This window comes from Mercenaria mercenaria, chromosome 13, assembly GCF_021730395.1.
Source record: "Mercenaria mercenaria strain notata chromosome 13, MADL_Memer_1, whole genome shotgun sequence".
In the NCBI taxonomy this organism is placed as follows: Eukaryota; Metazoa; Mollusca; class Bivalvia; order Venerida; family Veneridae; genus Mercenaria; species Mercenaria mercenaria.
In genome coordinates, this window is record NC_069373.1 from 64,210,878 (window position 1) to 64,225,084 (window position 14,207).

A 14,207-nucleotide genomic window follows, 5' to 3' on the forward strand; every position below is an offset into this window, starting at 1 on the left:
GATGGTGATTGATGATCATGACGACCTTTATATGATAATTTTGCTTTCTAAAAATATCCAAATCCTTTCCATTCAGTTATACTTATCAAATCATCTGCGCATTTTGCCGCTGAATGCGAAACGATCTTGGTTTCCCAATAATTATCACTTCCTGCTATCGGCGTGAAGTTGAGCAGTTAACTGCTCCTACTGCTGCTACTGCTGTACTGCCAACTTCAAGACGATCTTCCTGCTGAGCAGGGTCGAGACCGGTTATTGTGTTTGGTGGCTGACATCCTGGAAAAAACAGGTACATTTTTGTACTGTACATGTAGACTTTTTATTATTATGATTATGTTACATATTTTTCAGTGAATTATTGAAATGATACAGTGAATTAATGCGTGACATCTTATATAAATCGCCGGTGCATGGTTTGAGCTATTGACCGATCTAGTTCAACACTAAATTTTGCTGTGCTAAAGAAAGAAAAAAATGAACATTTATTTCCTATGTCTTATTGATTAGAATGCCTGTCTATTGGCCCTAGGTCCATCGAAACTCGGGCAATAATTTTGACTAGCTAGCCATTCAGTACGTAGGTACTATATACGGCATTTGCACTGTGAAATCCATATGTGTCAGTCACACTGCACCGTAAAGCGTTAACGGACGCCAAACGTATAGAAATATTGCGGCAGAAAGTTATCCGGTGACGAAAGGCATCTCCCGCTGCTGCTCGGTGCTCTCCCGATAGGTGCATGGGGCGCATAAAACGCACACCGACCGCAAGATTAACGCACATATTTAGGACGAACAACGTTCAATTAACGGATATCAACGTACTAGTAACGGATTTGTACCTTGTAAAACGTAAGCGCGACGCATGAGAAACTGACAAAACGTTCTTGTTAGTTATCGTCCGTTGAACATACGTTACATCCGTTGCATGTCCGGTAGTAGTCCGGCCGTGAATCAGGTCCACTGGACAAGAACGGATGCAATCCGGACAAGTACAGAATAGGGAACGCACGAGTAACGAACAAAACGCATAGAGAACGCACGAGTAACGAACAAAACGCATATTAGCGCATTGCTACCGTACATCTAACGGACAACTTTGTCCAGGGTTGTACGTTCTAAATTTTGAACATGCTCAAAACATTCCACCGGATGAAACGAACGTCGCCGGACAAGGAGCGTAGGCGCCGCACGAGAAACGGAAAAGAAACGCATGCGAACGGATACGAACGGACTGAAAATTTTGTTATATGTTAGTCGTCCGTTAACGCTATACGGTGTAGTGTGACTGAGACTTAATTAAGCAATAAAATGTGTAAAATTTCGTCAGAAATGAAATAAAAAACGAAAATGTGTTTTATCTTTTATGTTAAATTTATTGATAACAAATCAATACACCTGATGAACTGGTCAATATCAATAGAACGAATATTTGGTATGATATCAGCGTGATTTCATATCTAACATCATTGTACGTGACGATCAAACATGAATGAGGAATGTTGTTGCTTTATTTATATTTTGCCTACAAAGAATGAGCGGGTACTTTTAAAGTTTATTTAAATATATCAAACAGGCATAACCCGCTTGAAATATCACACGTCCATTAATCGTGTACAAGTTAATGCGTATTTGTATAAATTATTTTTATCCCAAAGGGTTTATCTCTGTCCATTTTGTCACGGTCAAGGCTGCCGGTCACGTGAGCATATTGTTATCATGTACATGTTAGTGCTTACATTCTAAAATGAAAGTAAATTTTAAAGTGCTGTGTTTTATCCGTTATTTTATTTCAACCAGAGTATTAAAAACGTGTGTTTAACTTCTTAAATTTCAAACGAAACGGGTATATAAACATGTATAAATGCTTAGTAGACACGTGATATGTAAACATCGATTTCGGGGTGGTATTTATCCATTTCATTGAAGGTGTAAAATGCGGAAGTTTAAGCTTTAAACCAAGGTAAACTTTCATGTTCTATATTTCTAGTTTTTAGCCTAAATGACTAACGTTGATTTAAGAAAAAATAAAAAAATTCAGAGAATAATTTAATATAAGAGTGAAATATATCTTGTGTTTTCAAAGCGAAAAATATAAGATATCTTTACACACCTGAACACAAAGAGGGTGGGATGAATGAAGACAAAGAACATTATGTAACGTTTTTGACAGTAAACCGGAAGTAGGAGAAATACGAGCCTAACTCAAACGGCAGTATTTGACGTATCCGCACGTGAGCGTAAAAAAGTTGTGAAATGCCAAAATGTTTTTACGTATAAATACGTTATAGTTCTCTGAAGGATGCAGTATCTTAAACTGGTTTAAAGCTATAAAAATGGGTAAAATTTAGGTATAACACAAAATCATTGAAAATAGATTTCTTTATTTCTTTATTTCCTCCAATACTGGAAAGCATAAATAATTGGAATATCTTTCGTCTGGGGTTAACTCGCTGAAAAATATTTTGATGTTATATTAAACAATCACATTTCCTGTATAATATTAAGAGTATACACTTATTAAATGGTTTCCATGTCCTGCCCGAGGTCATGACGTAAGAAAAAAACAACAACGTTTAAACAAAGTTTTGACTTTTGCCCAGCCAAATTTAGCGTTGAGTTATAAACCTGACAATCGATTTGTGTAAGGGGTCATAGAATAATTATTATTCATTCATAAAATGAAAAAAAAAATAAAAAAATAAAGTGAAGTAATAGTTCGTCTGACCTTTTCAATCGTGAAGACCTTTGAAATTAAAACTAATAGTATATTTTAAACAATTGTCATGCTGCAGAGTGTGCATACGCATTATATTGAGCATAATTACGGTTGAGTTGTTTTGCAGCTTTTACATTCTTTAATAGCCCTAAGAAGAACCTCAGTCACATCAATCAAAAATGATGAACCGTCACGTGCTCATGATCAGGCTGCGTTGTAGATACTATAGTTAACATAATTATCCTTTCTTTACTTTTTTCGCTTTGGGGTAATAGAATTTTAATGTTTTGCGTAAGTATAGCATTTCAATACAAGAAGTCATTTCTTTGATGCAATATATTCATAAAATGACCTGATATTAGTATTATATCATAACAAATAAAGTTATAAACCAATAGAATTTCAAGTGCCACTCTAATCATATATATGCACTGATAAATCATGCGGTTATCAAATTTCATTGCAGATTCATCTGACATATTGAGTCATTTATCAGTATTATTTTATCTTTATTCTAATGACAATTTTGCAACTACATTTCAGTTACAAATATATTCTTTATGGTTTAAACTTCAGCAAATGTTTATAATATTTCTTACCATAAATTCAAATTATCGTCCTCTACCTCGTCCCAAAGGTCACAGATTCGAATCCATCTGGTGGCCCGATTGTAACACCTCATCACCAATTAAAACCAGAGTCGGATTCGAGGAGGTTGGATCGCAGTAAGCTGAACCTAACTGTTACAACAACGGTCCTATCCGTGCAACATCTCTACAAACAAGGAGATACGCCATTGGTTGATCTACACTGTGACGTTACAATCGTCTGATGATGTAACCTGTGCATCGTTTTTTCTCTTCCAGACTGAAATGAGAAATGGGAGACGAGTTTGATCATGACAGCGGAAGATCTTCTCCTCTTGCTAGTTTAACTCTCGCTCTAGCAAAAGAAATGGTGAACAAGAATGACGGTACCGACTTTGATAACGCCATACAATACGTGGTCGGAGCAGTTTCTGTACTAAAACAAAACTACAACGAGGCAGAACTTGTCAATAGCCTGAGGATGATACAAAGTTGCATAAAGAAAGAAAATGGTAAGAAAATAGTACCATAAACAATGTTCTGCGTCGTACAATAGACGTGTGCTATATTAACCGTTGTATGTAATGTAGCACGTTTTTTTATATGAGTGAGAACACGGCCATAGTTCTACCACTTGTGTTCACATCACAGGATGTTTAACCACAGAATAAAATATGCGTATTTCTTGTGAAATCAGTCTTTCAATAATTTTAAGGCAAATGGTTGTATTTTTTGCATATTCCTTTGGCTTCAGAAGGGTCTCAAGCAACTGTCCCAGTGCTTGCAAGGCTAAAGGGAACAAGGCCAGGAACCGCCCCCGTTCTCCTGTATTAGTTATGACCTTAACATTATTTGACAGAACATCATGTTTATCTAAATGAATGTTTAAGTGTCTTTGTTATCTTAAAAGTGAAATCACATTATACGTCAACACGAGATAAATATGTTTACAGTATCAGATCAGCACTATTTTAAAACATTTTAAATAGATATATTTTTATTCAAATATTTTAAAGACTCAAGAAAAATCAACATATCATTAAAAATCAAACAGCCAGTACTGCTGCTTTTTAGTCTGCAGTACCACAAATGTCGATGTAACTGTCTTTTTAAATCAATTACGTTTCCGAATTGGAACGGCATTACATTACTGAAGAACAACTTGTCCTAATCCTGGCAGGCATTGCGATAATTAAAGTGGTCCATTAAAGGAACTACCCAAAGACTAATTCAGAAAACGAAAGAATTACGGTTCCTTAAACAGAACGTATTTTATGGAATTAATACAACTAAATTGTTAAACTTTTGCTTATATTCAATTCCGCATGTATTGTTCTAGATTTTTGCATGCAAGTTTGTTTTGGTGGATTTCAGTTGATGTATTGGAGTATTTGGAACGCAGCGAAGTGTATGAGCATATATTTACTATTCTAAAGCATCTACCAGCTTCACTCGAAATACAACAGGTAATACAACAAGCCATTGTTGAATTTAAAAGAGTTGTTTCTCTTGCGAAAGTTTACGACATTTGTAATCTTTAAAGGTAGTTCTTACAGCGGTTACCTTCCCTTGCGTTCAATGTACCGTTAGGGGAAGTAATCGCTGCGGGGACTTTAGTTCCGTACGTTTGTAAACTAGGAGCAATTACGTAATGCCATTTAATTATATCTTTGAAAAGATCCTTTGGAAACATAGACCGCAACTAAGAAACATAATAGCAGACTCGGTGTGACTGATTCGGTAATGAAATGTGCAACACCTCTCACTCCCCTAACACCGGCATTTCAGTAAAAATAAGTGCCCTCTATGATCCCAAAGGACTAGTAGATATAACAACACTGAACCTAAATGACATAAAAGCCTAGACTCGGCATACGGAAAAGAAAATCATTTTATGAACTAATGGCAACCCGTTTAACACTTTAAATCATTTAAAATAATGAGCTTGAAATGTGCGGGTCTCTTTGATCATGGACAAAGCTTTCAAAACAAGTACACGGACCTATATATATATCATTTTCATATAATATAGATAACATGTTTATTTACGACTGTTAGAAGTTTCATTAAAATCTACATGGTAGAAAGATTTTTATTCGCGGAAATGTTATCAAAATTGTGATTTTCCCATAGATTCCCATTATGAAAACTTGTCCGAAGTCCAAATTTTCTAAATCGGTCTATCAAAAAATCAAGCAGAACGACCCTACCTTTTTAATCTGCCGAGTTTTTTAAAAATATATTCTAAAGTTTTGAAAAATCAGGGCTTAATTAAATTCTACATTGTAGAAATGTTTTATCTGAACGTGCAGACTTTTGTGACTACATTAATTAGAGTAAGAAAGGCTGGTAGCGTCAGTTATATCAAGTATATGAAAAAGCCTGTAGTTCACTTAAAATTGCCCCAGTGCAGTCTATATTTATTAGTTATCACATATATACAGGCGAAATACTTAACAAATAACTTTTGCAGCCTTGTACTAGATTCTGCATGAAATGCAATTCGCTTATTGGAGTTAGTTACACTATTTAGTATGAAAGATTAACAAAAATCAAAGTCATAATATCTAGGTATATATTAAATACATGCAACTTTATGTTTTATGATACTGTAAGTGGACGTGATTTTCCAATTGTAACGATAAAATCAAGTATAAACTAAATTAGTCAGAATCGTTACAGTTTCTTGATTCTTTGTTTTAGGCCGGATTCACGGTATTGTTTCAACTGTGCGAACACTCTCCAAAGTTTAGGACAACAATAAGTTCCAGTGGAATTCACAGGTACATATAGTTGTTAATCACCAGTATCGCAGTAATCATTAATACTAAACAAAATAGCCCCCCTTTATAGGGGTAATAACACTTGACAGTTATATTGAAATCTTATGACATCGCGTAAATCAAGTCGCATACCCGTGTTCAGTTCGGGCTACCTCATACAAGGTCACTTTTCAATTAGAAATATTAAGTGTTCTCTCCCTTGTTAATTTGCTAGTATACCTTTCAAGCATCTTGCCTTCCACGTATAATCGATATGTCCACTCTTAATATATATTTATCATATATCGGATTCATTTTAATTGAACATTATATATATATTAGCTTCTGAACCATGTTATAATAAAAAATTATATCAATTAGCTCTTTACAAAAAAGTAAATTTAAATTAGATAGTTTTGTCCAGAGCATATTTTCATTTTCGTTAAAATGTTTAATCTGTAACTAAGGAAGCGATTGAGATTGCTTGCAGAGTTGCCAGCAAATGCCTAAAACGTAAAAAATAGGTAACTACGGTCTTCGTCGCTACCAAAATTGTGTAAGTTGTCTGCTTTAAATACATGAAAAACTCGAGTCAAAATTTTATACTTGGTACCTACTTAACATTTACATGGACTAAGTGATAAAATTATTTACACCTGCAACCTATTTAAGGATGTAAGGTCTGTCATTTGTACAACTCTTCTAGTTTTGTTCGGTAAGTACAAGGCATCTATGGTTTAACAGATTTAGGCGTTTGAAACTGCTCATTTAAATCTATTTTTATTTTAAACAAACAAAATGCCCCGTTTTTTAAAAGGCTTGTAAATACCAGAAAATGAAAACTTATCTAAAAGATATCATCACGGTTTTAGACGTTTGCATGTAGTCATATTTTCATTTTTTTATTTTTAATATTTTTAATATTTTAATGTTTTTATCATAATCATTTGCCTAACAATTTTATTCCTAAACAACCTTTATAAATATAGTTCTGTTTAAATGTACAGCTTCCTCTTGGAGCAGCTGAAGGAATATAACACAGACAAAGAAATCCAGTACTATGGAATAAATGTTCTTGCCCATCTGCTGTCCATAGGTAATATAATTATCATATTTAATTGTGACGTAAACAGATGTTTTCTTGCGGATGTAAGATGACCCTCGTGTTGTAGATGACGTATAACAAACTACATTTATTTAGAAGATTTATGTAGTAATTTATTAAACGAAACAAAAATTTGTTTAAATACGCTGCTACACAATGATAATGCTAAAAAGAAACTCATTTGTTTGATTTTATTTTAACTAGTTATTTTTGAATGTGGTATGCAAGAAAAATATTTGGTCATTTGCTGTAGATGCAGGTGGGAATATCCGGCTCTGGGGTAACTGTTTACGCGTAAACTCGTCAGAGCCTCGCTAACGTCTAAGCAAGCCCTCAAACCGGATATTCCCATCTGCACCTACAACTAGACGTGAAAAAAAATCTTATATACATCAGTATGTAATGTCGCATCTTCGTAATATTTGTATTAACAGTCCATGACGAACTATCCTAGTCATAAAACAGTAGTATTTTAATTTCTGAAATACCACAAAGAATGGATAGGTAGCGCTTGATTACATACAACACACTTGAATTCCGTGAAAAGTGAGCATCGTGTGGCGCAACATTATCGTTCTATGGATCGATAGTTCCGCTACATAATATTATAAGAATATTTGCCTGTTAAAGGCGCCGATATAAATGTTTGGCTGGAGGGTAACTGTTTAGGCGGTAACGAGGCTCTGTCGAGTTACCGCAGAACTGTTACCCGAGAGTCAGATATTTCCATTCGCACCTTCAACTAGTGATAAATTCTTTTTCTTGCATGTTTTATCCTTTAATTAGTAGTTAGAATAAAGTAAAGCGAATGCGTTTTCTTTTAAGTACTATTTTATTTAGAAGTGGATGAATTTAGGCATTGCAACGCTTGAGTCATCTTACATCCTGGGGTGTAAGACGAGTTTTTCCAGCACCGGCAGAAACACGGGAAAACCCTATCGGGTATGCAAGAAAAAAACTCCAATATTGAGAGAAAATGTGATTTGAAAATATAAAATAAACGAATCGGGGTTAAAATAACTTTATATGCACTAAAAACCTCATTGTTACCTGAATAACATAGAAAGGTGTGTTTGCCAACAGCCGCCAACGGTGTTCCGGTAAGACCATCGCTGTTTCGCTCCATGTAATGGCAACAGTGTGATAATACGATGCGAAGACGTGAAGACACAAATCCGATGGCACGATAGTATGATGCGACTTTCGTATTGTGTTTCGCGTTTTCACATCGTATTATCATAGTATCGACCCTAAATGTAAGGGCGAAATTTTTATATTTTAATGCAACAGTAACATGGCATTTTCAAAATATCAACCTTATGTTGAAGGGACGATAGTGCGACAATACGATGCGAAAATGCAAAAGCACGATGCTGAAAAGCAATGTTAATATCGCGTATTATTACCGCGCCATCGACTTGCATCTTCTCCGCTTCGTCTTGTCGCCACTCCGCCCTTTCTAATCTAGAAGGAGAAGGATTTTAGTTAAGTTGGTCTGCAGTTCGCAGTTCGCAGTTCGCGTTTCGAATTGCGAACTGCAAACTGGTCTGCAGTTCACAGTTCGCAGTTCGCAGTTCGCGATTCGAATTGCGAACTGCAAACTGGTCTGCAGTTCGCGATTCGAATTGCGAACTGTAAACTGGTCTGCACTTTACGATTCAAATGTCAACGTGCAGTCTGATCAACAATGTCCTGCACATTGCAGACAAGAATGCATTTCACAGTTGGTCTGCAGTTCTCGTTTCGAATTGCGAACTGCAAACTGGTCTGCAGTTTGCGATTCGTGTTGCGAACTGCAAATTAGTCTGCAGTTTACGATTCAAATTTCAAAGTGTGCAGTCTGATCAGCACTGCCCGGCAAATTGTAGACAAGAATGCATTTCACATTTGGTCTGAAGTTAGCAGTTCGCGTTTCGAATTGCGAACTGCAAACTGGTCTGCAGTTCGCGATTCGAATTGCAAACTGTAAACTGGTCTGCGCTTTACGATTCAAATGTCAACGTGCAGTCTTATCAACACTGTCCTGCGCATTGCAGACAAGAATGCATTTCACAGTTGGTCTGCAGTTCGCGTTTCGAATTGCGAACTGCAAACTGGTCTGCAGTTCGCGATTCGTGTTGCGAACTGCAAACTAATCTGCAGTTTACGATTCAAATTTCAAAGTGCAGTCTGATCAGCACTGTCCAGCGCATTGCGGACCAGAATGCATTTAATAATTAGTCTGCAGTTCTCATTTCGCGTTTCCAACTGCGAACTGGTCCGCGGTTCGCGTTCCAAATTGCAAACTGCAATCTTGTCTGCTGATTACAATAAAAATTTCAAAGTGCAGTCAGATCAGCACTTTCTTGCGCATTGCAGACAAGAATGCATTTCACAGTTGGTCGATAGTTCGCAGTTTGTGTTTCCAATTGTGAACTGCAAACTGGTCTGTAGTTCGCAGTTCGCGTTTCGAATTGCGAACTGCAAACTGGTCTGCAGTTCGCAGTTCGCAGTTCGCGATCTGAATTGCGAACTGCAAACTGGTCTGCAGTTCGGGATTCGTATTTCGAACTGTAAACTGGGACACAATTTACGATTCAAATTTCAAAGTGCAGTCTGATCAGCACTGTCCAGCGCATTGCGGACAAGAATGCTTTTCATAATGCTATCACAATGCGTCTGTAAATGGCGGGCATGTCTTTTATACAAGACTTGGGGATTATTTCAGCACTCTTCAAAGCCCCATTGGATCATTTAAACACTTTGATTGGTTACATTTTGCACAGACAAACAACACAACTCTCTTCTTACGCCCATTTAAGGTATGTTGACCAATCATGCAGGTCTTAGTGCCGAGTGCATAATTGCGACTGCGACAAAAAATGTCGTCGTTCCAATTAGTTATGGACAATTTAATTCAAATTACTTATCAATGGCACATGTACTGTAATAGAAATCACACAATGTAAAGCTGAATTATTTTACAGGAACAACGCACTACTGCAAAAGCTGCACAAGATTTTTTTATTTTATTTTTTATATGTCAGTTCATGTGTTTTATGACCTTTTAATAAGTCCTAAATACAATAGAAATGTATTTGAGTTAAAAACATTCCATAAGAAAAAATGTTATAACATCATGACAATAAACGGGTTGGGCTTTAAGCCATTCAAGAGTTACATTAGGCCATACTTGGCTGTAGACGATCCTTATAATGGGTGTAAATGTCTTTACATTGAAACATGTTATAATATATATCAACTGATAAAATAAAGATAAAATAATACAAAGTTTTCACCAAAAAAAAAATAATAAAAAATTCACGCGCTCTGTAAAGAAATACAAACTACAATATTAAAGATATTTCAAAATATTCCTTGCCACACCGACTGGTGAATTAATTGAAGTAATCATAAGAATTCTAAATGATTTTAATTCAGTTTTCTATGAATTTTACTGTATTGCTCGTAAGAGTACATTAACTACTCTGAGCGTAGAAGGAATTTGGCAGTAAAAGGTACTAAGAGAACACCAGTGAATTTCTTTCTCTCATTCTAGCTCTCCTTTATACTCATAAAACAAACCAAGAAGATTGGTCATACAGGACGGATTACACCAAACCGGAAGTGACTACTCAGTGTTACATGTGAAGTAGTCCAAAATGTAGTTCCATGCTATGGATGAAGTCTGGTATAATGAGTGACATGAGGAGGTGACAGTTAAATTTTTGGCTTATGTTTATTGCTTATTGTATTGAGAATAGATCTAGACCATTTTCATTGTAAATTTCCTGGAATAAGTTTTATTCTTTGCGAAAAATGTCTACCTACGCGTAATTGCTAAACGGCTGTTTTCATGGGGGCATTTTAAGAGGGTGATGTTTCTCAGAACAGATTATTTTTCTTATATACAACATAACATGTCAATATTTTTCTACTTTTGATAAGAAGACATGCTATACTAAATGAACATATATGGTTTCATATCAATGAAATGCTCTAAAGTGTTGAAAATGAGGTCTGAATGTTTTGTTATTAATATGAAATAAATAAGGAATTGAATTGGTAGAATGTAACCTACATGACAAGAATTCACAAAGACTGTACGGGCAAGGATGAAGTGCCTCGGACATCTCCGTTAATATTCGTAATAACACGTTCATTGCCGAGGATATCCAATTCAATTAAACAGCAGACGATACCGCCAGGGAAAAGTATTAGTTCCCCGCTATGCGCGGCGCACGTCACTATTAAGTTTAAAGAACATGAAATGTTACATCCCGTGACAAACATGCTATAACTTCTACATGTTTTCATTGTTTATATTTAAGCTTATCTATATTCGTCACCGGTAATTGATACGGGCGGCTCCTCCATAAAAATGTTACTAAATTCATTGGAAAAAATCCTGCAAGATAGAGAAGCTCCATTTCAAGATTTTTCATTTCTTCTTTACTTTTCCAGTTTGCAGATCGCATTTGAAAACGTGAACTGAGAACTGCAAACTGCAGACCAATTGTGAAATGCATTCTTGTCTACATTTTGCTGGAGAGTGCTGATCAGACTGCACTTTGAAATTTGAATCGTAAACTGCAGCACAGTGTACAGTTCTCAATACGAATCTCGAACTGCAGACCAGTTTTCAGTTCGAATTTGAATCGCGACTTGCAGACCATTTTGCAGTTCGCAATTCGAATTGCGAACTGCGAACTACGAACTGCAGGCCAGTTTGCAGTTTGCAATTCGAAGGGCGAACTGCGAACAGCGGACCAGTTTGCAGTTCGCAATTCGAATCGCGAACTGCGAACTGCAGGCCAGTTTGCAGTTCGCAATTCGAAAGGCGAACTGCGAACTGCGGACCAGTTTGAAGTTCACAATTCGAAACGCAAACTGCGAACTGTAGACCAACTGTGAAATGCATTCTTGTCTGCAGTTCTAATGGAGAGGGAGGAAGTGCAGACTTTTCACATTTATGTTTAGCAAACACTTGCCTATTACTTTAAAGTATAAGAGTAACCTTCAAATTCATTTTCATTTTGAATCTTGAACTGCAGACCAGTTTGCAGTTCGCAATTCGAATTATGAACTACGAATTGCGAACTGAGAACTGAGAACTGCAGACCAGTTTGCAGTTCGTAGTTCGAATCGAAAACTAGGAGCCGCAGACTTGCCGGCACTTTGCAGTTCTACTGAAGAGGGAGGAAGTGCAAACCATTAACATTAATAAGCCGTGCCATGAGAAAATCAACATAGTGGGTTTGCGACCAGCATGGATCCAGACCAGCTTGCGCATCCGCGCAGTCTGGTCAGGATCCATGCTGTTCACTTTTAAAGCCTACTGCAATTAGAGAAACTATTAGCGAACAGCCTGAATCCTGACCAGACTGAGCGGATGCGCAAGCTGGTCTGGATCCATGCTGGTCGCAAACCCACTATGTTGATTTTCTCATGGCACGGCTCAAAATTTTATATTTAGCAAATACTGACCTATTACTTAAAAGTATAAGAGTAACGTTCAAATATATTTTTATTTTGAATCTTGAACCGCAGACCAGTTTGCAGTTCGCAATTCGAATCACGAACTGCGAACTGCGAACTGCAGACCAGTTTGCAGTTCGCAATTCGAAACGCGACCTGCAGACCAGTTTGCAGTTCGCAATTTGAAACACAAACTGCGAACTATAGACCAACTGTGAAATGCATTCTTGTCTGCAATGCACAAGACAGTGCTGATCAGACTGCACTTTGAAATTTTTATTGTAATCAGCAGACAAGATTGCAGTTTGCAATTTGGAACGCGAACTGCGGACCAGTTTGCAGTTCGCAGTTGGAAACGCGAAATGAGAACTGCAGACTTATTATGAAAAGCATTCTTGTCCGCAATGCGCTGGACAGTGCTGATCAGACTGCACTTGGAAATTTGAATCGTAAATTGTAGCCCAGTTTACAGTTTGCAATACGAATCCCGAACTGCAGACCAGTTTGCAATTCGAATTCGAATCGCGAACTGCAGACCAGTTTGCAGTTCGCAATTCGAATCGCGAACTGCGAACTGCAGACCAGTTTGCAGTTTGCAATTCGAAACACAAACTGCGAACTATAGACCAACTGTGAAATGCGCAAGAAAGTGCTGGTCAGACTGCACTTTGAAATTTTTATTGTAATCAGCCGACAAGATTGCAGTTTGCAATTCGGAACGCGAACTGCGGACCAGTTTGCAGTTTGCAGTTGGAAACGCGAAATGCGAACTGCAGACTAATTATGAAATGCATTCTTGTCCGCAATGCGCTGGACAGTCAAGTCAAGTCAAGTCAAAAGTTTATGAATTGTAACAAAGGCCTCCGGCCAAAAATACACTACGTAATATATAGTAAGTAAATATATAAACAGTTGTGATCCCACAAAATGTAAACATATACAATCGGATAAGTTAAAATACATATTCATAGGTTCAGCACACAGTCGACTAGTAAACATAGGCTGCTGAATATCATATTTAACAGGTCAAACATTATTTAAGAGTTTCTCAAGATACAATGCTGTTAGATATAACACCTTTTCATTATCAGAGCTAAGTATGTTATAAAAACTTTGTATACTTCTGTCAGATGAATACCAATTAAGAAGATACTGATTACGGATCTCACTAAATTTCTCACATTGAAAAAAAAGCATGATATTCACATTCAACAATACTAGTGTTACTTCTATTATAACAAAATTGGCAGATACGAAGATACGAGATTCAAAAGGTGTATTGTTGTGCCTACCAGTTTCAACATGCAGCTTATGGCTTGAACAACGAAATTTTGACATTGCTAGTCTGTATTTAAATGGCAAATTTATTGTAAGGTAACGTTCTGTATTTAATAAAGTTTTAAAATGTTTATAATGGTGACATCTACTTGATTCTTCGATAGACTCTTTCCAGTTTTGTTTATGACAATCCGTATGAGTCTTTGACGAAAAATACTAACGAAGTAGTCAATATTTCCAACATCATGTGAAATCCAAACATAACCCAAACCATACAAAAATAACAAGTGCTTGACCTG

General features: G+C 36.6%; 1 protein-coding gene across 5 annotated transcripts in view; it reads left to right on the forward strand.

Annotated features, from left to right (window-relative positions):
- Positions 1-271: 271 nt before the first annotated feature.
- The window catches only part of LOC123530257 (leucine-rich repeat serine/threonine-protein kinase 2-like), a 93,328-nt gene continuing 79,392 nt past the window's right edge, over positions 272-14,207 (forward strand). For 2 of the 5 annotated variants that reach the window (XM_053522057.1, XM_053522059.1), the window contains exons 1-5: positions 1,715-1,963; positions 3,586-3,818; positions 4,681-4,772; positions 6,010-6,089; positions 7,076-7,164. In XM_053522057.1, the coding sequence (XP_053378032.1) occupies positions 3,599-3,818; positions 4,681-4,772; positions 6,010-6,089; positions 7,076-7,164 (481 nt within the window). In that variant the 5' untranslated portion in view covers positions 1,715-1,963; positions 3,586-3,598. Of the gene's footprint in view, positions 290-1,713; positions 1,964-3,585; positions 3,819-4,680; positions 4,773-6,009; positions 6,090-7,075; positions 7,165-14,207 lie in introns of those variants that run through there. The other 3 variants (XM_053522058.1, XM_053522061.1, XM_053522060.1) reach the window with 3 other exon arrangements.